The 26,342-nt window shown below is 58.3% G+C and overlaps 2 protein-coding genes across 2 annotated transcripts; one reads left to right on the plus strand and one right to left on the minus strand.

Annotated features, from left to right (window-relative positions):
* The first annotated feature begins 4,595 nt into the window (after nucleotides 1–4,595).
* ROBO3 (roundabout guidance receptor 3) lies at nucleotides 4,596–18,598 on the plus strand. The gene is made up of 25 exons (XM_068171952.1): nucleotides 4,596–4,855; nucleotides 8,724–9,050; nucleotides 9,740–9,897; nucleotides 10,415–10,535; nucleotides 10,610–10,748; nucleotides 11,308–11,435; nucleotides 11,516–11,640; nucleotides 11,986–12,157; nucleotides 12,249–12,460; nucleotides 12,745–12,826; nucleotides 12,911–13,079; nucleotides 13,166–13,332; nucleotides 13,573–13,697; nucleotides 13,778–13,997; nucleotides 14,078–14,190; nucleotides 14,301–14,781; nucleotides 14,861–14,982; nucleotides 15,014–15,170; nucleotides 15,248–15,457; nucleotides 15,547–15,703; nucleotides 15,772–15,939; nucleotides 17,270–17,376; nucleotides 17,460–17,507; nucleotides 17,549–17,719; nucleotides 17,799–18,598. Exons 1-25 carry the CDS (start codon nucleotides 4,708–4,710, stop codon nucleotides 18,029–18,031), a joined length of 4,260 nt encoding a protein of 1,419 aa, XP_068028053.1. The 5' UTR covers nucleotides 4,596–4,707; the 3' UTR covers nucleotides 18,032–18,598.
* Nucleotides 18,599–19,187: 589 nt separating this feature from the next.
* ROBO4 (roundabout guidance receptor 4) lies at nucleotides 19,188–26,317 on the minus strand. Its single transcript, XM_068172013.1, is given in 22 exon segments — nucleotides 19,188–19,352; nucleotides 19,354–19,465; nucleotides 19,553–19,690; nucleotides 19,808–19,931; nucleotides 19,933–20,155; nucleotides 20,236–20,355; nucleotides 20,446–20,595; nucleotides 20,686–20,835; nucleotides 20,926–21,450; nucleotides 21,535–21,826; nucleotides 21,909–22,085; nucleotides 22,520–22,650; nucleotides 22,733–22,883; nucleotides 22,963–23,134; nucleotides 23,696–23,817; nucleotides 23,906–24,125; nucleotides 24,220–24,332; nucleotides 25,065–25,192; nucleotides 25,267–25,405; nucleotides 25,483–25,761; nucleotides 25,851–25,895; nucleotides 26,016–26,317. Coding segments are annotated over 22 exon segments (3,771 nt in total). The 5' UTR covers nucleotides 26,245–26,317; the 3' UTR covers nucleotides 19,188–19,321.
* Between the last annotated feature and the right edge of the window lie 25 nt (nucleotides 26,318–26,342).

Here is a 26,342-nt window from a genome sequence, read left to right on the forward strand (position 1 = left end):
TCTAAAACATCCCAGTGTAATCCCCTTGGACAGTGTTATCCATGAGTGCATCCTGACACCATTCCTTACAGCATCCCAGTGTCATCCGCTACAGCATCCCAGCATTATTTCCTACAGCATCCCAGTGTCATCCCCTACAGCATCCCAGTGTCATTCACTACAGCATCCCAGTGTCATTCCCTACAGCATCCCAGCATTATCCCCTACAGCATCCCAGCATTATTTCCTACAGCATCCCAGCATTATCCCCTACAGCATCCCAGTGTCATCCCCTACAGCATCCCAGTGTCATCCCCTACAGCATCCCAGTGTCATTCCCTACAGCATCCCAGCATTATCCACTACAGCATCCCAGCATTATCCACTACAGCATCCCAGTGTCATTCCCTACAGCATCCCAGCATTATCCTCTACACCATCCCAGCATTATCCCCTACTGCATCCCAGCGTCATCCCCTACAGCATCCCAGTGTCATTCCCTACACCATCCCAGCATTATCCCCTACTGCATCCCAGCGTCATCCCCTACAGCATCCCAGCGTTATCCCTACACCATCCCAGTGTCATCCCCTACACCATCCCAGTGTCATCCCCTACAGCATCCCAGCGTTATCCCTACACCATCCCAGTGTCATCCCCTACAGCATCCCAGTGTCATCCCCTACAGCATCCCAGTGTCATCCCCTACAGCATCCCAGTGTCATCCCCTACAGCATCCCAGTGTCATTCCCTACAGCATCCCAGTGTCATCCCCTACAGCATCCCAGTGTCATTCCCTACAGCATCCCAGCATTATCCTCTACACCATCCCAGCATTATCCCCTACTGCATCCCAGCGTCATCCCCTACAGCATCCCAGTGTCATCCCCTACAGCATCCCAGTGTCATTCCCTACAGCATCCCAGCATTATTTCCTACAGCATCCCAGTGTCATCCCCTACAGCATCCCAGCATTATTTCCTACAGCATCCCAGTGTCATTTCCTACAGCATCCCAGTGTCATCCCCTACAGCATCCCAGTGTCATCACCTACAGCATCCCAGTGTCATCCCCTACAGCATCCCAGCATTATCCCCTACAGCATCCCAGCATTATCCCCTACAGCACCCCATCATTATCCCCTACAGCATCCCAGCGTTATCCCCTACAGCATCCCAGCATTATTTCCTACAGCATCCCAATGTCATCCCCCACACCATCCCAGTGTCATCCCCTACACCACCCCAGCATCATTCCCTACACCACCCCAGCGTCATTCCCCTCACCATCCCAGTGTCATCCCCCACACCATCCTAGTATGCTTCCCAAAACACTCCAGATCCATGCCCTAAAACATCCTAGCATTTTTTGTTAAAGTATCCAAGCATCATCCTCTAGATCATCACAGTATCATCCCCTAAAGCATCCCAGTCATTCCCATATGCTCCCCTAAAACATCTCAGCATTTTTCCTTAAAACATCACAGTTATCCCTTATACAATCCCAGCATTGTCACTCCCTAAAGTATCCATCATCATCTCCCAAAGGATCCTACTTTCATCCTCTAGAACATCCACCACGTTCTCCTGAAACATCCCAGCATCATTCCTAGAAGCATCTCAGCACTGTCCTCTCAAGCGTGCCACCATCATCCCCTACAGTATCCCGGAGTCATTCCTGAGAGCATCCCACTGCCATCCCTTAATGCATCCCAGTGTCATTCCCCACACCATCCCAGTGTCATTCCCTACACCGAGCCAGTGGCATCACTAAAGGATTCCAGCTCCATCCCTTCCATCCCCACTACTCCCAGTCCTCAACACTGCTTTTCCCCACCCCCCCCAGCAGCCCCCGTTGTCCCCTTTCCCTCCTCCCCACCCCAAGCGCTGCCACAACCTCTATAAATATTCAAAAAGCTGCATTTCCCGGCCAAGCGCCTGGCTTGGGGTGGGGGGCTCCCGGGGGGAATGTTAATAACGGGGCTGCCAGGGATTCCCCCCTGGCAGCGGGGAGGGGGGACCCAGCCGCTCATTTGCCCAGACAAATATCTTGTCGCTCCTCATTATGGCCAAACTTCGTGCCTCAGTTTCCCCCCTACTCCCCCCAGCTCCCCGATGCTACCCAGCGAGGGTTGGGAAAAACCAGGAGGAATAAGAAAGCAACAAAACCAATGCAGAATAATGAGGATAATAAAGTATGGAGGAAGCCTCCCCCATCTAAAAACTTTAAGGAGGGTGATTTGGGCAAAGCCTGGGCAAACAGTCGCTAATCGCCGAATCAAGCAGCAATTAAATGCCGTGGCAGTGAGAATAGATCTGCTAACAAGGAGGCGATGCCCCTGCACTCCTGTTTGCCCAGCTGATTAGCGGGATGAATCTGAGGGGGATTATCCATCGGGATGAGGCGGCTCCTTTGTCTCCATTCCCCATCACAAGCTCTCTCAGAGGAGGTACTGGATGTGCATGTGTCACCCCTGGGAGCCCATCGCTGCAGCCTCACGCCTCATAGTGGGATTAATACAGAGGTGCTTTAATCCCCGAGGCTCCCAAAACCTTCAGAATTCCCGTTAAAAATTCTCACATTTTCCAAGGACTCCATGAAAAGGGGCCCAAGGGTTTTCCACAAATTAACACCCTTTCCATCCTGTAGTTCCGTGTTGGAGATGTCCCGTTCTTCCAGTCATCTTTTCAGAGGGACCCAAAAGGAGAAGGTGGGGAAACATAGCAGCTTTAGATATTCCAGCATTGCCATCAATTCCCATCCTAGAGAATTATTCGGGTAATACTTGGATGAAGCTCTTATTTCATGGATACTTTTTTTTCTGATCCTACTGAGAAATCCCTGTGCTGCCACATTGCCAGCAGGAGAAGCGGAAAAGCTTTGTGCTCCTACTAAATTAATATTTATTTACTTTCTCTGTGCCTGGCTCCAAGGGACAGATGAATAATGCATTGCCCACCGGACACCTGGCAGATTCGGTGTGATATGGAGAGCCCAGATGATGCTGCTGAGGTGGAGTGGGTCAGATGTGCACCCGTCTGCAGCCTCAGCACAGCTCTGGGTGTGGAAAAGCGGCCTGGGCAAGCTCTCCAGATGTGCAAACTCCAGATGTGCACTCATCTTGGGCCTCCAGATGTGCACAACTGGAAACCACCTGGTTCTCCAGATGTGCTTGAGCATCTCTGTGCCTTCAGCTGTGTGCCCAGCTGTGATCTCAGGGACCTCTCCAGCTGTTGGTCTGAAGGCAGCTGCATCCCCCACACCACCCAACCCTCCCAGATGTGAACATCCTGGAGATCCTTGGTGCCCCAGATGTGTGTGGAAAAGCCTTCCCCCTCCCCAGCTGTGCCCCAAGTGTCCTCCAGATGTGAACGCCCTTGGGGAGCCAGATGTGCAAACACAGGTGGGCACACTTCCACTGCTGCTGTGCATGCAGATGTGAGGCCCCTTCTCCCTCCCAATATCCCAGATGTGCACACCCAGATTCATGTCCCCCCAGCCCTCCCCCACTGCCCCTTCTCCCCACCTCCTCTTTTTCCCTGAGCCCCCTCCAGCTTCCCCACACTCCCGACTTCCCTTTTTCCCCACTTTTACCCTATTCCAAGTGCCACTGTAAAAAAATCCCGTAACGAGCTGCTCCCAGGAGCCCCTCCCCCCTAATAATGAACCTTCCTAATGAATTCCCCCAACCCCCCTCCGGGTGCTCGCTGAAGGAGGCTCATTGCTTTCCACATCAGCCCCAACACAATAATTAAATGGCCAATTGCTACTTACGGATTCAATGGCACCATGTACTGATTCCTTCGTGTTTTCCCCCTGACCCCAAAATTCAAGGCCACTGGTGGTCCCAGCACCCCCAAAGTGTCCCTACCCCTACCAGCACGCCCCGGTGTTGGGGTGCTTTACTCACTCCAACAGCCGCATTTCCCCGTGGGCTGCGGGGTGGTGCTGCCTTTCAGGGTTCACTGAGGGGGGGTCCCGAGTGGGGAGTGACAGCAGCCCCATGTGGTGTCACGTAATTTGGGGTGAAGCCAAGGAGCTGCTGCGTCTCCTCCTTCTCCTCCCTCCAGCCCTAGGATCCCCCCTTTTCCTCTGCCCCTTCAAAAAGTCATCCCAGTTCCACTCCACCATGAAGCCCCCACCCCATACGGGACATCCCCCGCCTTCGTCCCCATCCCGCATCTTAGGGACGGGGAGGGAGCGCCGGGACTCCCCGTTCACCCCGCCCCAGCACCGCCCTGGCCCGTCCCCTACCCGGGGGGCGGTGCCGCAGGCTGAGCCGAGCCGAGGTGAGCTGAGCCCGACTGAGTCGGGCTGTGCTGAGCCGCGCTGAACCGAGCCGAGTGGAGCCGGGCTGAGCCGGACTGGGCTGAACCGGGCCGGACCGGGCTGAACTGAGCCGAGCCCAGCCGAGCAGAGCCGAACTGAGCTGAGCCGGACTAGGCTGAGCCAGATCGGGCTGAGCCGGACCGGGCTGAACAGAGCCGAGCCCAGCCGAGGAGAGCCGAACTGAGCTGAGTCGGACCGGGCTGAGTCGGACCGGGCTGAACTGAGCCGAGCCCAGCCGAGCAGAGCCGAACTGAGCTGAGCCGGACCGGGCTGAGCCGGACCGGGCTGAGCCGGACCGGGCTCAGCTAAGCCAGTCTTTGCCGTGCCGAGTAGTGTCGTGCAGAGCCGACTCGAGCCCAGCCGATCTCAGGCAAGCCGAGCAGAGCCGGGGCAGGCAGGATGCTGCGGTACCTGCTGAAGACGCTGCTGCAGATGAACCTGTTCGCCGACTCGCTGGGAGCCGAAGGCTCTAACTCCTCCTCGCTCCTGCTCGGCATCAACCGTTCCATCGCCGCGCTCCACCTGCCCGATCTCGCCCCCGGTAACGGTACGTGCTCCCCGGTCTTTCTGTCCCCCTGTCCCGGACTTCCTGCTCCTGGTCCAGCTGGGATGCTGGAAGTAGCCCACAGACCCCAGCCCCAGCTGGGACCCCAGCAGCATCGACACTGGATTCCCAACCTGTCCCCTTGTCCCCAGACCGGGACCTGCCCCATGTCTCAACTCCAGAATTGACCCAGTGTCCCCACACCGGCCCCGTGTCCCCATTCTGGGACCAGCTCCCTGTTCCCAGACCAACTACTGGGAGTGATGTGATGTCCTTAGATTGTGTCCGTGACCTCAAACCGAGACCAGCCCACTCTCCCCAAGGCAGGACTGTCCTGGTGTTGCCAAACCAATCCTGTGTTGCCAAATCCTGAACTGCAAGCAGCTCCCTGTTCCCAAACCGTCCCATGCTCCCACATCAACTGCCAGACCCTGAGCTGGGACAGACATGGCATCCCCAAATTATCCCCATGTCCCCAGACCAGTCCCCAAACCCCAAACCAGGGGCAACCCAGTGTCCTCAAACAGTCTTCATGTCCCCACATCCATCCCCAGTTTCCAAACGAGGACCAGCCCCATGTCCCAAAACCATCCCTGTGTGCCCAAACCAACTCCCAGACAAAACTAGGAGAGACTCCATGTCTCCAAACCAGTCCTGTGTCCCCAAGCCAATCCGCACACTAACTGGAACTGGCTCTGTGTTCCCAAACTATCTTTACATTCCTAAACCATCCCAGTGTCCTCCAACCAGCTCCGTGTGCCCTAATCCTCCCCATGTCCCCAAACCAGCCCCATGACCCCTAGCTGGGACAGAGTGGGGGTGAAGGAGGGGTGATGGAGAGGGTGTCTGCCTGAATTTTGACTCCATTTTGAGCTTCTCCCCTCTTTTTTTAGTCTGTCCCCCTCCAGCTGGCCCTGGGTGGCTGGTGAGGGGGCGGGGGGTGTTCCCAAACCTCATGGGAACCTCTGCCCCAGCTCAGCCAGCCGGGCACAGGAAGGGGCCTGCCCTGACCCCCTGCTTGTCCCAATTAGTCACCGGGGCCAGCTGCGGCCCCCTCAGTCCCTGCTGTGCCCCCCGGGGGTACCCAGTGCCCTGCAGCATTGCTTCCGTCCCCATGGCAGCCACATCCCATCCCCATGGCAACCCCGTGGGCACCCCAAATTGCAGCCCCTTATGCCTGCATCCTGCCCCAGGGTGTGGGGCAGCAGGGGAAGGGCGTGTGCGAGTGGGAGACGAGTGGGGGGGGTGTGTGCTTGCGTATGCATGTGTGCGCACGCGTGCATTTATGGGCAGTGTGCATGTGTGCGCATGCATGGGCATGTCTGGGCAGTGTGCAGTGTGCAATGTGCATGTGTGTGCATGCGTGTGCATGTCTGGGCAGTGTGCATGTGTGTGCATGAGTGTGCATGTCTGTACAGTGTGCATGTGTGTGCAGTGTGCATGTGTGCGCATGCGTGTGCATGTCTGTACAGTGTGCATGTGTGTGCATGTCTGTACAGTGTGCATGTGTGTGCATGTCTGTGCAGTGTGCATGTGTGTGCATGTGTGTGCATGTCTGTACAGTGGGCATGTGTGTGCAGTGTGAATGCATGTGCATGTCTGTGCAGTGTGCATGTGTGTGCATGCATGTGCATGTCTGGGCAGTGTGCATGTGTGTGCATGCGTGTGCATGTCTGTGCAGTGTGCATGTGTGTGCATGCGTGTGCATGTGTGTGCAGTGTGCATGTGTGTGCATGCATGTGCATGTGTGTGCAGTGTGCATGTGTGTGCATGAGTGTGCATGTCTGTACAGTGTGCATGTGTGTGCATGTGTGTGCATGTGTGTGCATGTGTGTGCATGTCTGTACAGTGTGCATGTGTGCGCATGCGTGTGCAGTGTGCATGTGTGTGCATGCATGTGCATGTCTGTACAGTGTGCATGCGTGTGCAGTGTGCATGCGTGTGCATGGGTGTGCAGTGTGCATGCGTGTGCATGCATGTGCAGTGTGCATGTGTGTGCATGCGTGTGCAGTGTGCATGCGTGTGCATGTCTGTACAGTGTGCATGTGTGTGCAGTGTGCATGTGTGTGCATGCATGTGCATGTCTGTACAATGTGCATATTCACAGAATCCACAGAATTCTGGGTTGCAAGAGACCTCAAAGATCATCAAGTCCAACCCATGCCCTAACACCTCAACTAAGCCATGGCATGTGTGCATGCGTGTGCAGTCTGCATGTGTGTGCATGCCTATACATTGTGCAGGTGTTTACATGCCTACACAGTGTGCAGGTGTGTGCAGTGTGCATGTGTGTGCATGCAGCAATGTGGGTAAGTGTAGGCTCATGGCTCCATCTGAGCGTGTGTGGATGTGCATGGATGTGCATGCCCCTGTGTGTGCCCCTGTGCATGTGCACCTGCGTGTGCAGCCTGTGTGTGCATGCACACCCCTGTGTGAATGCTCATGTGTGCATGCACTTCTGCATGCCTGAACACGCGCGCGCGTGTGTGTGTGTGTGTGTGTGTGTGTGTGTAAGGACACCCCCCACCTGAATACATGCATGGGTGCATGCATGACACCCTGCATGAATGCACACACGTGTGCATGCATCTGTGCATGTCAGGCCATGCACGCCCCTGTCTGAATGCACACGTGCGCATGTGTGTGTGCAAGCACACGTGTGCGGCTGCATGTGTGTGTGTGTGCATGCCCCTGCGTGACTGCCTACACATATACATGCACCTACATGTGCAGTGCATGTGTGCACACACGCACCTGCACTTGTAATGCACATGTGCACACGTGTGTAATGCACAGGTGCCCACATGCACGTGTGTGTAATGCACACGTGCACCTATGTGTGCACAGATACCTGTGAGTGCCTCTGTGTGTGTGTGCACACCTGCATGGCTGCCCACGTGTGCGTGCATGCACCTGTGTGTAAACACATGCAGTGCATGACTGCACATGTGTCTGTGCACGGCTGCACGTGTGTCTGCGCACGTGCAGGTGCATGCAGACCCACACCTGTGTGCACACGTGTGCCTGGGCATGCAGTGGTGAGTGCCTGTGCCACTGGGCCAGCAGTGACACTTGGGGACCGAACTGCCAAGACACCCCAGGTGGTGTTGGGGACACGTGCAGTTCAGCCCAGCTGGCCCCAGCATTAATGAGCATTAATTATGCTGGCATTCATGACCATCTATTAATTCCTGTGCCCTAGCAGGTTTGTTTTTTTTTTTTTTTTCCGTAACAGCCCCACAAACCCAATATGGGGCTTTAAGAAACTTAAAATTAAGCATTTTCTGCAGCCCAGAATGACCAGCTCTGCGACAGAAAGTCAACACTTGCAGCTGATGGAAAAATCTCGGTTTGGGGAGAATTTGCCCCCAACCCCATTTCATCAGGGTGGAAACTGGGTGGAAAACCCGTTACTGGGAGCCAGGTTGCTTTGTCCCACTGGCCGTGCCTGACACCCTTCCAACTCGATCTTAAGCTGTGCCAAGGGAAATTTAGGTTGGATGTTAGGAAGAAATTTTTTATGGAAAGAGTGATAAAGTTTTGGAATGGCTGCCCGGGGAGGTGGTGGAGTCACCATCCCTGGGTGTGTTTAAAACAAGCCTGGATGTGGCACTGGGTGCCAGGGTTCAGTTGAGGTGCTGGGGCTGGGCTGGACTTGGTGATCTTTAAGGTCTCTTCCAACCCGGTGATTCTGTGATCCTGTGATCCTGTGATCCTGCTCCCTGGGGTATGCTGGGCTGGGACCCGGCCACACTTCATCTCTCACCTCGTGCTCCCAAGCAAAGCAGGGTCTGGAGCCAGGAAAGCACCACACAAGCCAAGGGTGCTCAGCCCCCCAAACCCACCCCCACTCTTCTTGATTCTCCTACAGGATCGCACAGCCAGCTGGAGGACACGGCTCCCCGCATCGTGGAGCACCCCACGGATGTCCTGGTCTCCAAGGGGGAGCCGGCCACGCTGAGCTGCAAGGCCGAGGGGCGCCCGGCCCCGGTGGTGGAGTGGTACAAGGATGGCGAGCTGGTGGAGACGGACCGGGAGGATCCCCGCTCCCACCGCACCCTCCTCCCGGGAGGGTCCCTCTTCTTCCTCCGGATCCTGCACGGGAGGCGGGGAAAGCCCGACGAGGGGGTTTATGTCTGCGTGGCCAGGAATTACCTGGGGGAGGCCACCAGCCGGAATGCATCCCTGGAGGTGGCCAGTGAGTCCCGAGGGGGTTGGGAGGATTTGAGTGGGGGGAAATTTGGGGTTTTGGTATCACCCCTAAGCCCAGCCTGCTCCTGTAGCTGTGGGACGAGAGGCTTTGACATTCCCAAGCCTCTGTTGCCAAATGAAAGGGGAAAAGAAATGAAAATAAGAGGAAAAGAATTAGAAATAAATAAAGTGAAAAGAAATGAAAATAAATTCAAAGAAGTGAGAAATATTGGAAATAAATGAAACCAAGTGAAAACAAATAAAAAAGGAAAATAAGTGAAAATTAATGAAAATAAAAGTGAGGAAGTGAAAATTAATGAAAATAACATAATGTAAAACATAGAAAAAAGAGAAATTTAAGAAAGTGAAAATAACTAAAAGTAAGTGAAAAAAGAAAAATAAGTGCAAATTAGTGAAGACAAATAATGAAAAAAACTGAAAATAATTGGAAATAAATGAAAATTACTGCAAAGGAGTGAAAATAAATGAAAACATGGTAAAAGAAATTAAAAGAGGTAAATATAATTGGAAATAAGTGAAAATAAATGAGAACAAATGAAAATATTTGAAAACATTTGAAAATCAAGTGAAATCAATGAAGATAAATTAAAATCTGTTAAAGGCAATTCAGACTCGTGTTGTGCCCCCAGCCCGGGGCCGCGGGGCTGGGGAGCTGAGGCCGCTGTGTCCCCGCAGTGCTGCGGGACGATTTCCGACAGCCCCCAGGGGACGTGGTGGTGGCGGCAGGAGAACCGGCCGTGCTGGAGTGTGTCCCGCCCCGAGGCCACCCCGAGCCCAGCGTCTCTTGGAAGAAAAACGGGGTCCGGGTCAGCGACAAGGACGAGCGCCTGACGGTGAGAGGGGCCAGGCTGAAGGTGATGCAAGGGAGATGGGGAATTTTATAGGGATACAGGGTGTGACGGGGATGTGGGCGCAGTGAGGATGAGGATCTGGAATGTGGCGGCGATGTGGGATGCAGTAGTTGTGTGATGTGATAGATATGGGATGAGATGGGGATGTAGGATGGGATAAGGCTATGGGATGCATCAGGGATTTGGGATGCAATGGAAACAGGGGATGTGATGACAGTGTGGGTGCAATTGTGAGATGCAGTGAGGATGCAGGATGTGACGGGCATGCGGAATGCAGTCAGGATGGGAGATGCAATGAGGATTTGGGATGTGGTGGGGATGTGAGATGCAGTGAGGATGCAGAATTTGATGAGAATGGGTGATGTGTGTGTTTATGCAATGAGGATGTGGGAGGTCATAGAGATATGGGATGCAATGGGGGTAGGATGCAGAGGGGATGTGGGATGAGATGAGGATGTGGGATGTGATAGGGATGTGGGATGGGCTGTTCTTCCTGCAGATCCGTGGTCGGAAGTTGATGGTGGCCAGTACTCACAAGAGCGATGCTGGCGTCTATGTCTGCGTGGCCACCAACGTGGTGGGGGAGAGGGACAGCGAGCCGGCCGAGCTGGTGGTCTTCGGTGCGTGGGGATTTAATTTTTGGGGTGTCAGGGAGGTGGGTGCTATCCTGGTGGGACTGACGGCCACCCCGCAGAGCGCCCGGCATTTGGCAAGAGGCCCCACAACCAGGTGGTGCTGGTGGAGGGGACGGCGGAGTTTGCCTGCGAGGTGGTGGGGGATCCGCAGCCGGCGGCGCGCTGGCGCAAGGAGGAGGGTGAAATGCCACTGGGAAGGTGAGTAGGAGGTGAGGGGGGTGGCTCAGGGACACCAAGGCCAGCCAGGGTTCTATGGTGCAGCTTGGCGGCATCAGTGTGTGCCAGCCTGGTGTGCTTGGAGCACCTGGCATCCTCATGGCATCAGGTAATTGCATCCCGTAACCCTGGCGCATCCTCCATCCTCAGCACATCCTGCGTCCCTACTGCATTCCACATTCCCATTGCGTCACATCTCCATCACATTCCACATCCCCCTTTGCATCTCAAATCCTCATTGCATCCCCATCTTTGCATCCCACACACTTATCGCATCCCAAATCCTGATCGCATCCCATATCCTCACCACAACCCACATCCCCGTTGCATCCCACATCCCCATCACATTCCACATCTCCACCACATTTCACATCCCCGTCGCATCTCCCATTTTCCTGCACCACAGATTTCCACTGCACCCATCACATCCCACATTCCCATCACATCCTGCATCCTCACTGCCTCCCCGCCCCATGGCACCTTACGCCCTCCTGGTGCCCCAGCGCGCTGCTGGTGCCACAGCCCGATGGGGTTTCCCCAGGTGGGAGGTGCTGCCAGACAACACCCTGCGGATCAGCCGGCTGCAGGTGGAGGATGAGGGCACCTACACCTGCGTGGCTGATAACAGCGTGGGCAGGTCGGAGGCATCGGGCACCCTCACTGTGCACGGTAAGGGGGGCCCTGGGGAGCACCCTTGGGTGCTTGTGGAGTGCTCAGACAAGCCCTTGTCTCTCCCCACACTGCTGCAGTGCCCCCCCAGCTTGTCACCAGGCCCCACGACCAAGCTGTCAGCCCTGGCCAGAGTGTGACTTTCCAGTGCCAGAGCAAGGGCAACCCACCACCCGCTGTCTTCTGGCAGAAGGAGGGGAGCCAGGTCTGTCTCCTTACACCCAATCATAGCCCCATCCTCATCCCAATCCCATCACCATTTCCATTCCATCATAATCTCTATCTCAATTCCCACTTCATCCTCATCTCATCTCCATCCTAATCTCAACTTCACACCATTAACAATCCTCATCCCTTCCTGTCCTCATCACCATCCCATCACAGTCCTGATTACATCCCTGTCCCCATTCCATTGCCATCACAGTCCCCATCACATCCCGTCCCATCCCATCATTTCCCCATCTCATTCCCATTCCCACCCCTAACCCTGACCTTATCTCATCCCCTGCTTCTCATCCCTCATCCCCCCACTAATCCCACTCCCCCTCAGACCCTGCTGTTCCCGGGCCAGCCCCCAATCCCTTCTGGCCGTGTTTGGGTGAGCCCCAGTGGTGCTTTGACCATCGTCAACGTCCAGCCCAGCGATGCTGGCCACTACCTGTGCCAGGCTATCAGCGTGGCCGGCAGTGTCCTGGCCAGGGCAGGCCTGGAGGTGACGGGGGGTAAGTCCACCAGTGCCAATGGAGAGCTGGCACATCCAACATATGAGTGACACACACCCCACCACCCAGCAACCCAATTTTCTCCCTGTAGCACCCACTGAACTCCAGCCACCGGTGCTCAGCCTGCTTCCCGCTAACCGGACAGTGCTGCCAGTGGGGGCCACAGTGCGGCTGCCTTGCGGAGCGGGGGCCCATGAGCCCCCAGGCAGTGTGGGGTGGCTGAAGGATGGCAGTGCCCTGGTAGGTGTCCAGCCCCGTGCCAGCCTGCTGGAGAACGGCACCCTGCAGATCACCGGCCTCCGGGTGAGCCGGCCCCGGCAGGGGCACCCGTGGGGGTACTGCAGGGAGGGAGGGGGCAGTGGCTATGAGGGGTGGAGCAAAGGGAGATGGATGCTCATGGTGGTGGGTGCAAGCAGTGCTGGGGCTCAGGATGGTGGGTACAAAGCGTGGTGGGTGCTCAGGGTGGTGGGTACAAAGCGTGGTGGGTGCTCAGGGTGGTGGGTACAAAGCGTGATGGGTGCTCAGGGTGATGGGTGCCGAGGTGATGGGTGCTCAGGGTGATGGGGCAGGAGCTCTTCCCCCTGCAGGTGAGAGACTCCGGGCTCTACAATTGCGTGGCCACCAGCCCAACGGGCGAGACACGTTGGGGCATCTCCTTGGAGGTACAAGGTGGGTCATGGAGATCTCACCGCAGCGGGCACACCGTGGCACTGGGAACAAAGCCACCCCAGACCCCCATGCATCTCTCTGCAGGTGATGAATCCGACCTCTCCCTGCCTTCCCCTGCACCCGATCTCCTCCCTGGGCCACCCTCCACCCCTGTGGTCACCAACGTTACCAAAAGCAGTGTCACCTTGAGCTGGAAAGGGAATGAGAGCAGTGGTGCCACCGATGTCACCTCTTACATAGTGGAGGCTTTCAGGTATCACACAAGCCTCTTCTCTGGCTGCAGGGGTGATGTGGTGGCCTGATACCACCCTGTCACGAGTCACCCCTGTCCCCCAGCAGCCAGGCGGTGGGTGGCCCGTGGCAGACAGTGGCAGCCGATGTGGAGAGTGAGACCCACACTGTGACTGGCCTTGTCCCTGACACTGTCTACCTGTTCCTGGTGCGGGCGGTCAATGCCCACGGGCTCAGTGACCCCAGTGGCATCTCGGAGCCTGTGCGCACCCAAGGTGAGACCCAGCAGTGACATCACTGGAGGTGTCCACAAACCCCCCACCCTTGGGTCCGTCTCCACTTGGTGACACCAATGGAGGCGCCCATGCACCCATAATCTTTGGGTCCATCCTTGCCCAGTGATGCCAGTGGAGTTTCCCATGAACCTGCCATGGGTATGTGCTGTCACTGTGGCTCCTTCACTTGGTGACACCAGTGGAGATATGCATGGACCCTCCACCCTCTCATGTTTCCAGCAGACACCAACCCCACGCAGCAAGGGCTGGATCCTGAGCAGGTGCAGCAGGAGCTGGCACAAGTGGCAGTGCACTTGAAGGAACCTGTGGTGCTGCCACTGGGCACTGTCCACCTCTCCTGGACCGTGAGTGCTGAGCCTCCCTACGGGTACAGGGCTCCCAGTGTTGATCATGCCCCCATCCCACCCTTCCCTCGGGTCCTCAGGTGGAGCACCAGGCACCCTTCCTTCAGGGCTACCGGGTGCTGTACCGGCAGCGCGGCGGGCGCTGGGAGGAGGCACAGATGGTGTGGGCACCAGGGGAGCGGGCGGCCCTGCTCACCGAGCTGCGCCGGGGCCAGGACTACGAGGTCAAGGTCCGACCCTATTTTCATCACCTCCATGGTCCCGACAGCGCTGTGCGAGCTCTGCGCATCCCTGAAGCGGGTGAGTGCGGGGATGGAGGGGATAGTGTGGGTCCCTGGAGACAACCTGGAGGTGATACCCCATGTGTCCTCCACCGGCAGCCCCCAGTGCCCCACCACGAGCTGTCAGTGTGGCTGGGAATGGTACCAGTGTCCGCATCTCATGGCAGCCTCCACCTCTGGCAGAGCAGAATGGGGTCATCCGTGATTACCGGGTAAGCGTGGACAGCAGTAGGGATGTGGCAGCTCCACTCTGTCCACTCATGGCACCATGTCGTGGCGTCCTTATGGGTGTTCCCCATCTTTTCCTCCTGGTTCCCACCAGATTTGGTGCTTGGGCAATGAGAGCCGCTTCCACATCAACCAGAGCGTGGAGGGAACGGTGCTGGCGACAGTGTTGCGGGGACTGGTCCCCGGGGTCCCTTACCGTGCTGAAGTTGCCGCTGCCACCAGTGCTGGTGTGGGTGCCCGCAGTGCCCCTGTTCCCATCCACATCGGTGAGTCCTTCATTGTCACAACTGGCACCCAAGGGTGGGGCATGATGGGGTCACCCACTGCCGTGCTGGGGATGGCTCCTTGGCACCCCGCCGGTGTGTCCCTCTTTCCCATGTCACTTGCAGCCCCCCTTGTGGAGCAAGATGTGGAGCCAGCAGGTGGGAGCAGCTTGACGGAGCATTTAGCAGAGGTAGCCAGGCAGCCAGCCTTCATTGCCGGCGTCGGTGGCGCTTGCTGGGTCATCCTCGCTGCCTTTGCTGCTTGGCTCTACAGCCGCCGCCGGAGGAAGAAGGAGCTCAGCCACTTCACTGGTACAGGGGGGTGCTACTCCTGGGACCCCTCACCCTTCACCCCTCACTCATCTGCCACCCACCGTCCCTCTCTTTACAGCATCCTTTGCCTACACACCCACCGGTAAGCCCATAAGTGCTGCGGGGTCCCAGTACGGCCTCTCGCTGCCCTCACTCCCATCTCTTTCCACAGTCAGCTTCCCAGCTCCAGGGCGCAGCAACCCCAGGTAACCCCCCGGCACCCCCTGCCCTCCCCAGCAGCCCCAGGGCTGACCACCGGCATTCCTTCATCCCATCCCCTTGCAGGGCAGCCGCCGGCGGTGGTTACCCGTGGCTGGTGGATGCGTGGCGTGGTGGCAGCACAGCCAGTTCTGCCGGTTGTTTGGGGAGCACTGAGAGATACTACAATGGTGAGGGGTCAGCACGGGGCTGGGTGGCTCTTGAGGGGGTCACGATCAGCCCTGATGATGCCGGTCACCCTCTGCAGATGCCGGCATCACCCGTTACATCGCCCAGACAGAACAGTTTGGAGCGGGGGCTGGCGAGGGGCCGGTTTACAGCACCATCACGGTTGACAGTGAGGAGATCTGCACATTCCCCCGTCCCTTCTCACACTATGGGACCTCCTACCCTGGAGGGGGCTCCCAGCCAATGGATGCTGCAGCCTCCCAGGTGCCCCGTGGCCGGGCTGAGCACGGTAGGGTGGTCGGAGGGCTGGGGGCACACATGGGTGCTCGTGGTGCGGTGCCCTCCCCACAGCCCCCCCAGCATCTCTCCTTGGCACAGGGGCCAGAGCAAAGCTGGGGCAAGCAGTGAAACCGCCAGTGGTGAGCTGGACAGAGCTGCTGCCCCCGCCGCCCTCAGCCAGTGAGCTCAGCCAGTGTGCCCAGGAGGAGGAGAAGGAGGAGGAAGAGGAGGATGAAGAGGAAGAGGCAGCCGGAGGGTGAGTGTGGGGGCTTGGGGGCTGAACATGCTGCCCCCAGCAGCTACCCTGTGGTCTCCACCCTGCAGGCTGGGGATGGAGGTGTGGTACCCTGGCGAGGACATCCCCTGTGCCACTGCTGCATCCTCACCCACCACCTCCTCCGGCTGCCGTTCCACCGCCACGCTGACTCCATCACCTCGCACCACGGAGGACATCCCTCGCCTCCGCGACTTCGATAGCTCCCTCCTGCCCCGGTAGGAGATGGGCCTTGCTTGGTATGGCCGTGCCATTGGGGTCTGGATGCCCCATTGGGGTCCAGATGTCCCATCAAGCTCCAGATGTCCCACCATGGCCTGGGTGTTCCATTGCGATCCAGCCATTTTGTCACTACCCAGCCCTGCCATGCCATCATGGTCCAAGTGTGTCATTAGGGTCCAGGTGTCTCATTGGGGTCCAGATGTTCTGTTGGGGTCAAGATGCCTCACCATGGTCCAGATGTTCCATCACAACCCAGCCATTTTGTTACCATTTGGCTCTGCCATGCTGCCATAGTCCATCCATGCCGCTGAGGTCCAGATATGCTGCAGAGGTGTCCCATTGAGGTCTGGATGTTGTGCCCAGTCATGTTTACATGATCCATTTCCACTGTTCCACCATAGTCTGGCCTTACCACTGGACTCTGGATCAGGCTCTGGATGTGCCATCGCAATCCAACCATGCTGTCATGATCTGGTCCTGCTGTGCCACCTGACCATGCCATTGGGGTCTGGATGCCCCAATGGAGTCTGGATGTCCCACCATGGTCCAGGCATCTCTTTGTGATCCATTCATGGTGTCACCATCCACCCCTGCTCTCCAGCTGTGCTCTGGCCATGCTGTCATGACACATACATGACGTTGTGGGTGACTGGGGTGTTGCAACACAGCTGCACCACCACGAGACAGGTGGGCCATCACCATCCAGCTGTGCTGCCGTCACCCAGCTCTGCCATGATCCGCCTGTGCCATCACAATGCTGGCATGTCACTGCACTCCAGCTGTGCAGCTGCAGTCAAGCTCCATGATTGCAATCCAGCTGTGCTATGACCCAGCTGGGCAGCTGCAGCCAAGCTGCATGGTTGCAATTCAGTTGTGCTAGGATCTACGTGTGTCATGATTTAGCTGTGCGGCTGCAATCTGCCAGTCTGCTTGCAATCCAGATGTGTGGTGATCCAGCTGTGCCACTGCAATCCAGCTGTATGGCTGGAATCCAGCTGGGCAGCCTCTATCCAGCTGTGCTCCAGATGTGCCATTGCAGGCCAGCCATGCTATCACAGCCTCGCCAGGTGTGGCCCTCCACCCTAGCTGAACCCCTGCACTAACCCAGCTCCCCTTTGCCACCCCAGCTGTGATCCAGCTGTGGCACTTCTCCCTAGCTGTGATGCTTCAGCCCACCTACACCATTGCCATCCAGCTGTGACAATACCACACGGCTTCTTCCAGATCTGGCACAGCTCTAGAGGGCTTGTGCCAGCACTGTGGTGGCCACTGAGCCCCCATGCCACTCCCCCCACCCTGGCTTCACTCCACCCCCCTCTTTGCCAGGAGACCCCCCCACGGTGTCAGCACCCCCCCACAGGCACCCAGTCCCTCGGTGACTCCGGATGCCAGCGAGGGCCACCCACCCCGAGCCCTCTGTCCTCCTGGCACAGGTGAGCCCCGAGGGGCCCGTTTGGGTGGGTGCGGGCCTCACTGGCTAGTCAGGGTGCTGACGCCGCCGTTCCCACCTCCCCAGGGAAAACCCGCGGGGTGATTTCCAAAAGTCGCCCGAAGCCCAAATGCAGCCGCTACCGCCGGGAAAAGCAGATGGGAGGTGAGTGGGAGGAATAAACCAGGGAGCTCAGGAGGCTCAGGGGAGCTCAGCCCTCTCCTCCCTCTCTGCCGCAGACCTGCCCCCGCCGCCGCTGCCGCCGCCAGGCGAGACCCCCGGCCCCTGTCCGGAGCTGGAGCCGAGCGGGGCTGAGCGCAGGGTCACCCACCGCCCGCCCCGCGGCGGTAAGCCAGAGCCACCGACTGCGCGACAAAAGGGCTGGCGTGTCACTGCCGAGCCCCAACCTTGTCCCCTCCCCTGCAGATGAGGTCACCCCTTACAGCAAACCCTCCTGCCTGCCCCGCGGGCAGGTGTCTGGCAGCTGCTCCACCACCGGCAGCTTCTCGTCCCGCGGCTCCGGCAGCTCCCGCGGCCACGGCTCGGGGCGCAGCCGGACGCCGGGGGACCGGCGAGGGGACCGGCCACTGCCGCCGGCCAGGGCCCCCGTTCCCCTGCCCGCCGCGGGAGAAGCGATAAAAGGGAGGGCGAGTCGGTGACAGAGTTGGGGACGTGGGGATGGGAACACAAGGGACACGGAGGGATGGTCTTTAATTTCTGAATGGCTTCAAGGAAATAGGGTTGCACAGAGGTCGCGGCCAGTTGGCGTCAGAGTGAGGGGGACAGGGATGCTTGGGGTGGGGCAAGGAATTCACATGGAATTAGGAAACTGGGGAGGAACAAGGATGCTCAGGAGGGACAAGGAAGATACTCAAGGGAGGATATGAACCCTAGGGACGGAAACAGTTGGGACAGATGAGCAGAAGAGGGATGAGGAATGCTGGGGAGGGATGAGGAAGATGCTTAATTGGGGCAAAGATCCTGGAGACAAGGACAGCTTGGAGGAACAAGGATGCTGGGAAAGGACAAGGACACCTGAGAGGGATGAGGTGATTGAAAGGGAAGGGGACAGTTGGTGGGGGACAAGATTACATGGTGGGGGGACAGGGATACAGCAGATGGATGAGGGTGCTGGTGAGGGACAAGGAAGGCTGGGGAACAAGGATGCCTGGAGGGAAGAGGACATGGAGGAAGGACAAGGATTTCTAGGGGATTGAGGATTGCTGGGGGAAGAGGACACTTGAAAAAAACAAGATTGCTTGGGAGGGACAAGGACAGTAGTAAGGGACAAGGAGGATAGTTTCAGGGGGGTGAGGACAGTGGGGAAGGAAAAGGACACTTGGCATGGGGAACAAAACAACTGATAAAGGATGAGGACACTCAGGAGGGCTGAGAAGCCTGGGAATGAGGATGGTTAGGAGGGACAAGGACATTTAGAGGGAGCACAAAGATGCTCAGGTGGCTTGGGAAGGATGAGAACATTTGGGAGAGACAAGGATAGGAAAGGTTGGACAAGGATGCTGAGGAAGGACGTGAACTATCAGAAATCATAAGGACAGCTGGAAGGAATGGGAATAGTCAGCGGGAATGGGGATAGTAAAGGGGGTCAACAGCCCTAGGGAAAGACAAGAACACAGGGTGGGCAACAGTGCTTGGGTTGGAGAAGGATAGTAAGGGGGGATGAGTATGCTAGGGAAGGAGTAGGACACTGAGGAAGGACAAGGACATTTAGAGGGATGCAGACTCTTGGGGAGGATGAGGATGCTGGGGAGGAATGAGGAATTTGGGAAGGGGTGGGGATGCTGAGGAGGGATGGGGACACTGTGGAAGAAGGAGGACACTTGGGAAGGACAAGAACACTGAATAAGGAGGGACACCCACCCACCTAGGTGCCATCCACCCTTTGTGGGTGGCTTTTCCTAGTAAAGAGCCCCTGTTTGGGGAACTGCCTAATAAAGCTGGATTTTAGCTGAGCCAAGGCGTCTGGCCTTGCTGTGTCCTGCGCCCTGGGGACTGCCTCACTCCTGTCCCTCCTGTCCGCAGCTCACCACCTTCCCTGGCCCAGGGGCTGCCAGTCCCTGACCCTTGGCCACCTGGAAAGCAAAGGAAACATTTTCCAACACCCTGCAACACCTCACCACCCCCAGTGCCCACCACCCTGACAATGGGGCACTATGCACCATTCTGTGAGCTACTGTTCATGGCTGCCTCTGTCCTGGTTCTCTGTGGGACCTCCAGCGCTGTCCACCAGTCCCAGGTGGTAGTGTGGACTCCAGGTGGGAAGACCTGCTCCAAGGGCGATGGTGGTGGTGAGGGACCTGCAGGGAAAAAGGCAAGAGAAAGTGGCATCACCGTGCTGTCATGATGGAGCCGTCTTCCTTGAGGAGGTGACAATACTCAGGGTGAGAGAGGGGGTCCAGGGACCCTCCACTCACCCTCGTAGGCCCCATCGGTGTCCTCAAGGCTGTAGCAGAGGCCATCGACAGCCACGGCCAGTGCCCGAGCAAAGCTGGCATCCAGGAGGAAGGAGCCGCCACAGGAGCTCACCAAGCTGCAGCGGGGTGCTGGCAAAGTTGTCCTCCGAGACAGACCCCCAGCCATTCAGCAGCGACCCTCCTGGTGAGCCCCTTGTTGCTGTATGCTCTTCCTCCTCCTCCTCTTCCTCCTCCTCCTCCTCCTCTTCTTCCTCCTCCCCCTCACCTAGCTCAGAGGCTGGTGGCCCACAGATGTAGCCGTAGGTGTGCAGTGGTGAGAAGGACCGTGGTGTGGTTGGTGCTGGGGGTCTGTGGGGAACACAGTGGGGGTACTGCTGGCACCAGGCGATGCTGCAATCACGGGAGTGTCCAAGGGGGATGGGGAATACCTGCAACAATTATTGTCCTGGTCCATCTCCAGGACCTCAGCCACCTGCTGTTGTGTGAGGACCCCATCGCTGAATGCTGGCGAGAAGCGCCCGGTGGCCAGGGACATGTCCTTGGCATACCTGGTAGCCAGGAATATGTCCCTTGAGTGCCTGGCCTCCAGTGACATGTTCCAGGTGTGGCTGGTGGCTGGGGACATGTCCTTGGGATACCTGGTGTCCAAGAACATGTCCTTCTGGTGACCAGTGACGGGAGACACCTCTTCGGGATGCCTGGTGGCTGGAGATGTGTCCCTGGGGTGCCTAGTGGCTGGAGATGTGTCCTTGGGGTGCCTTATTGCTGGTGACATATTTTCAGGGTACCTGCCACACGGGGACATGCCCCTTGTGTGCATGGTCACCAGTGATGGCTCCCTGGGGTTCCTGGTGGCCTGAGAGATGTCCTCAGAGTACCTGGTGTCCAAGAACTTGTCCCTGTGGTGCTTGGGGACTGGTGACATCTCCTCAGGGTGCCTGGTGAGTGGAGATGTGTCCCTGGGGTGCCCAGTGGCTGGCAATATGTCGTTGGGATGCCTCAAGGCCGGTGACATGTTTTCAGGGGACCTGCTGCACAGGGACATGTCCCTTGTGTGCATGGTCACCAGTGATGGCTCCCTGGGGTACTTGTTGGCTGGGGACATGTACTTGGCATACCTGGAGGCCAGGAACTTGTCTCTGCAGTGCCTAGTGGGTGGGGACATCTCCTTGGGCAGACTTGTGCCTTGGGATGTGTCCTTTGGGTGCCTGGTGGGTGGGGACATGTCCTTGGGGTGCCTGGTGGACAATGAGATGTCCCTCTGGCACTTGGCTACTGGTAATGGGTCTCTGGGGCACCTGGTGACCAGGGAGGTGTCCTCAGGGTGCCTGGTGGCCAAGACTGTGTCCCTCTGGTTCTTGGTTGCTGGTGATGGATCCTTGTGGTGCCTGCTGGCTGGTGACATGTTCCTGGGGGTCCTGGTGACTGAGGACACATCCTTGGGATGCCTGCTGTCCAGGAACATGTCCTTGGGGTGCTCAGTTACCAAGGACATGTCCCTAGGGTTCCTGGTGGCTGGTGACACATCCCTGGGGTTCTCAGTGACTGGGGACATGTCCCTGGGGATCCCAGTGACTGGGGACATGTCCTTGGGATGCCTGGTGACCAGAGATGTGTCCCTGGGGCACACGGAGGCCGGGGACCTGCAGGTGCAAGGGACACGTTGGGTTTTGCAGCAAGGGGTTGGGTTGCAGGGCACCCACCTGGATGGAGACACCCAGACTCACCGTGTCACTGGTGGGTGCAAAGGATGGGGTGGTCTCGGGGGTGTCACCAGTGATGTGGTTACACCAGAGGCCAGTGAGGTGCTGCCCCGATGTGGTTTTGGAGAGCTGAAGACCGGTAGCCGTGGGTCTCTGCTGTCCATCCTGGCAGCGATGGTGTCACCCTCGTGTCCCCTTTGCTGAGGCTGCCTGGCTGCCTGCCCAAAGTCTGTCCCCCACTCGCCTCCGCTTCCAGTGACAGGGATGTGGCTGGGGCTGGCTATGAGCACAGGGGTGCTGTGCACTTGGTGCAGCTCTGCAAGGGGAATGAGGGACACAGAGCCATGGGCCATTACCCTGGTGTCTCCCATGTGCCCCCATGTGTCCCCCACACCCACCTCTCTTGCGAACACGCTCCCAGGGTGCTGGGTTTGGGGTGCTGGGCGAGGAATGCACCCCGGGGTGCCCCCCACCACAGCACCCCATGTCCCCGAGGGGCGGTGGGTGTCCCCCACGGAGGCTGCTGTGGATGGGGGGCGTGGGGGGACCAAGGCTCGGCGGCTCCAAGGAAAGGGCTGGAAGAGTAAGAGAGGTCAGGGCACCCATGGGGTCATGTGTCCCCTGTCCCCTCTGTCCTTGGGTCTGTGTGTCCTCAAGTCCTTGCTGCCTGCAGACAGACAATGGGGGACACCAGTGTGAGGGTCCCATGGCAATGGGGGTCCCCGGCAGAGGGTGGGGCTCTTGGGTACACTTTGTGGGTCCCATGGCATTCTGTTGGGGTCCTAGGCCTGGGCTGGGGGTCCTGTTGCAGCAGGTCAGGGTTCCATGGAACTGGGTGGGGATCCAATGGCATCACATGGGATGGATGGGGTCCCATAGTACTGGTGGGGGTTCCATGGCAGAGAGTGGGGGTTCTGTGGCACTAGGTGGGGGTCCCAACCCTAGTGTTCAGTGGTGGGGTGGGGGTCCCATGGCAATAGGTGGGGACACCAGTCTCCACAGGGCTCACTGGAGGGGTGGGGGTCCCTGCCATCACTGCCCAGGAGCCGGCTGCTGAGGCTGCTGCTGCTGCTGAGGTTTCGGGGGGCACAGCTGGGTTTCCAGGGACCACCAAGCCATGGCGAGTCACCAGCCACCAGCCTGCAGGGCAAGAGATGTTGTCAGTGCATCAGTCCCCACCACACCAGGGATATGCCATGTCCCCCACCCCATGGCCTCTCACCTGTGGCGAGCTGCAGCGTCCTGGCTGGCCCGGCGCTGGCAGAGGAGGAGGAGGAGGGCGAGTAAGGCCAACCAGAGCATGGAACCAGCGGCTGCGATGACAGCAGGCTGCCGCAGTGCCTGGACCACCCTGCTGCTCCCTGCTGTCAGCCCTACAAGGGTCCCATCAGTGTCACTTCATGTCACCACCTTGACCCCCACCCCGCACCCCACTTGCTCTCCATCTCCTACCCAGGACTCCACATGTGGCATTGCTGGGAACCCCCAGCCCTGCGCTGTTGAAAGCTGCCACCTGAACACAGAATTCAGCCCCAGGGTGTAGGAGGAGGTTTTCCAGGCGGTGGGTGGCTCCGTCCACTGTCCTGTTGGTGGGATGCTGCCAGCCCTCGCCCATTGACCAGACCTGGCAGGCACCAAGAGGATGTGTCCCCTTAGATGATTAGCCTTGATGGCCCCCCTGTGGATGGACACCCTGTGGATGGACTCCCTTGGACAGACTCCTTTAGATGAACATCCCTTGATAGACTCCCATTGATGGATCCCCCATGGATAGATTCAGTTGGATGGGTCCTCTTAGATGAGTGTCCTTGATGGACTCCCCTTGGCAGGACCCCTTTGGATGGGCTCCCTCGCATGCCCCTAGGATGGACCTCCTTGGGTGAATACTTCTTGGATGGACCCCCATTGATGGATCCCCCTTTGGATGGACCTCCTTGGCTGAATCCCCGAGGCTGGACTCCTTTGGATGAACTCCCTTGGATGCCACTAGACAGATGCCCTGGGATGGACCTCCGCCTTGGTTGGTCCTTTTGGATGAACCCCCTCCTGGACAGATTCCTTGGATGGTGCTCCCCTTGGATAGACCCCCACCTTTGACAGGCTCCCTTTGTAGATGGATCCCCTTGGATTGACCCACCTTGGCCAGAAGACACCCACCCTGCCCCCTCGTCCCATTGCCCCGAACCTGGTAGCCCCGGATGACGCCATTGTGTGCTTCAGGAGGTGGTGGCTCCCAGCTCACGATCACGGTGCTGTTCCCTGCCTCAGCCTGGCTGACGGTGACACGCTGGGGTGCTGCACTAGGGACTGCCAGGACAGGGATACTGAGACCCCTGGGACCCCAAACCAACCTCCCCATCCGCCACCCAGACATCCCCGGGGACACACGACGCACCTTCCTCGGGTATCCAGAGGTGCCTGCTGTTGCTGTCTGAGCCCTGGCTTCCTCCAGTGTAGGGTCGGACCTTGAACTCGTACTTGTAGCCCCTGCGGAGCGCAGGGATGGTGGTGCTGAGCTCCCTGCCTGCATCATGCTGGACCCAGGAGGTGGTGACCGGCAGGAGGCTGCGGTACAGCACCACGTAGCCCACAGGCACCGGCACCGGCATCAGCATCTGAAGGAGATGGGAAGGATCCCAAGTTAAGGTGGGACATGGGGATGTGTCCCATTCCCCCCGTCCCCTGGGGGCAGCTGAGCACCACGCCAACCTGCCAGCGGAGCTGGACAGCAGCAGTGGGCAGTGCAGTGCCGTTGTCCAGGTGCAGCCGCACGGCCAGCAGGTCCCGTGGGGCAGTCTCCTGCTGGCCCGTTGCCAGCCGGTCTGTGAGGCAGAAGAAGGCAAATGGCAGCACCAGGCAGGACCAAGGTTCCCAGGCACCTGCCCAGACACTCCCCTCAGATACCTGCATATGGAGATCCTGATGTCTGCCTGGATGGACTTGCTCAAATGGACCCTTTTGGGCAGACACCCTTTGATGGGTCTGTCTTGAATGGACCCCTCTTGGAGGGGCCCCCTTTGATGTGTTGCCCCTGGGTGGATGGGGTGGGATCCCATGATACACCCCTCCATGATGTCCCTCTTAGATGGCCCCTTTGGATGGATATTTCTTGTTCTATCCCCCTTTAATGTACTTCCACCTTCCACTGATCCCCTTAAATGGATCCTCTTGGAGGAACCAGGTTGGCTGGATCCCCTTTAGGTGGGTGATCTTGAATGAATCCCCTTGGATGGACTCAATGCATTTCCTTAGATGGATCCACTTACATGGGCCTTCTTGGATGGGTCCTGTTGGATGGATGTGTTTAGATGGACCTACCTTTGGAAGTTCCCCCTTTGATGGATCTCCTCAGATGATTCAACTGGATGGAGTTTATTTGGTGGATGATGGATGATGGATGGCCTTGGATGGACCCCCATGGACAGACTGCCCTTGGAGGGCACCCTTGGATGAACCCCATTAGATGGACCCTGTTAGATGGATCCCCTTGCATGAACCCCAAGATGGCCCTGGGTGCTTGTGATGGTGGAGGCCACGGAGGTCCCACCACTGACCCTCCACGTGCAGGAAGGTGGTGGCGGCGGCAGTGCCCAGCTGGCTCTGTGCTGTACACACGTACGCGCCGGCATCGGCAGACGTCACGGCATAGAGGTGCAGAGTGTGTTCCCGGTCCACCTCGTGCCTGCGGGTCACCAGCTCTCCATCAGCCTCATCCCCACGCCAGAGATGGGACACCTCCCCCCTGCCACCACCTACCTGCCCCAGGGCAGGTCTCCATGCTCCTTGTGCCACTGCACCTGTGGCGCTGGGTCACCTCGGGTGCTGCAACCCAGCTCCACGGTGCTGCCAGCCACCGCCACGGCGTCACTCGGGTGCCGCACGATGCTTGGCTTCTCTGCAGGGGGACAGCAAGGACATTGCACCATGGCTGGGTGTGATGTGCCCACCACCCGTGGGTGACCCTTGGCTTACCCAGCACAGAGACGCGGGCACCCCGGCTCTCCCTCTTGCCTGCCGCATTGGCCGCCACACAGATGTAGAGACCGGAGTCGCTCCGTTGTGCCGATGCCACCTGCAACTTCCCCTTGGTGACCGCGTACCTGCCACCTACCAAGTCCAAGGTCACCCCGTCCTTCTTCCAGGTAATGTAGGGTTCAGGGAACCCCAAGGGGGGGACACAATCCAGTTCCAATGCTTGTCCCGTTGTGGTCACCAAATCACCCGGCTGCAGGCGGAAATTGTCCCGCAGCACTGCGGTGGGGAGGGCACATTGTGGGTGGGAGGAACAGGATTTTCTGGTGTCTCCCCACCTGCATCACCCACACACCAGGTGTCCTTACCAGCTGGAGTTTGAGGTGCCGTGGCCACGCTGGGAAGGCGGCAGCCTGTCGGGTGACAAGGAGGCGGGGGAATGCCAATAGGTGCCCCAAGTGGGCATGGTCTCAGATCCGGGGTGGGGCAGGGGCAGAGTTAAGTGGATTTTGGCCCCCATGGGCTGCACTCACCTCCGCGGTGCAGGGCGGCGAGGCAGAGCCCCAGGCCCAATGCTGTCTCCCAGCCGCCCGCCATGCTGGCCCTGGCCAGCCTTCCCGTTTCCTCCCAAAATCCCGGTTCCTCCCCGCCAGCACCGGGGCTGGATCTGGCTCCGGATGGGGGGGTACAATAGCCGGATGCGGGGGCCGGGAAATGCCGAAGGGGGGGGAAGGTGACGGTGAACACAAACATCTCAGCCATCCTGTGGCAGTGGGAGTGCCCGGCCACGGTGGCACTGGCAGCACCCAGAGACAGTAGAGTGGGGGACACCAGTGGTTAATGAATTTAATTAGTCAGAA

This window comes from Anomalospiza imberbis, chromosome 24 (genome assembly GCF_031753505.1).
Source record: "Anomalospiza imberbis isolate Cuckoo-Finch-1a 21T00152 chromosome 24, ASM3175350v1, whole genome shotgun sequence".
Taxonomy (NCBI): Eukaryota; Metazoa; Chordata; class Aves; order Passeriformes; family Viduidae; genus Anomalospiza; species Anomalospiza imberbis.

Coding starts and splice junctions, on each gene's coding strand:
- ROBO3 (XM_068171952.1), top strand. CDS start 4,708: ATGCTGCGGTACCTGCTGAAGACGCTGCTGCAGATGAACCTGTTCGCC. Junction 12,461..12,744: donor TGCAGATCACCGGCCTCCGG/GTGAGCCGGCCC, acceptor TTCCCCCTGCAG/GTGAGAGACTCCGGGCTCTA. Junction 15,458..15,546: donor CCGTGGCCGGGCTGAGCACG/GTAGGGTGGTCG, acceptor TCCTTGGCACAG/GGGCCAGAGCAAAGCTGGGG.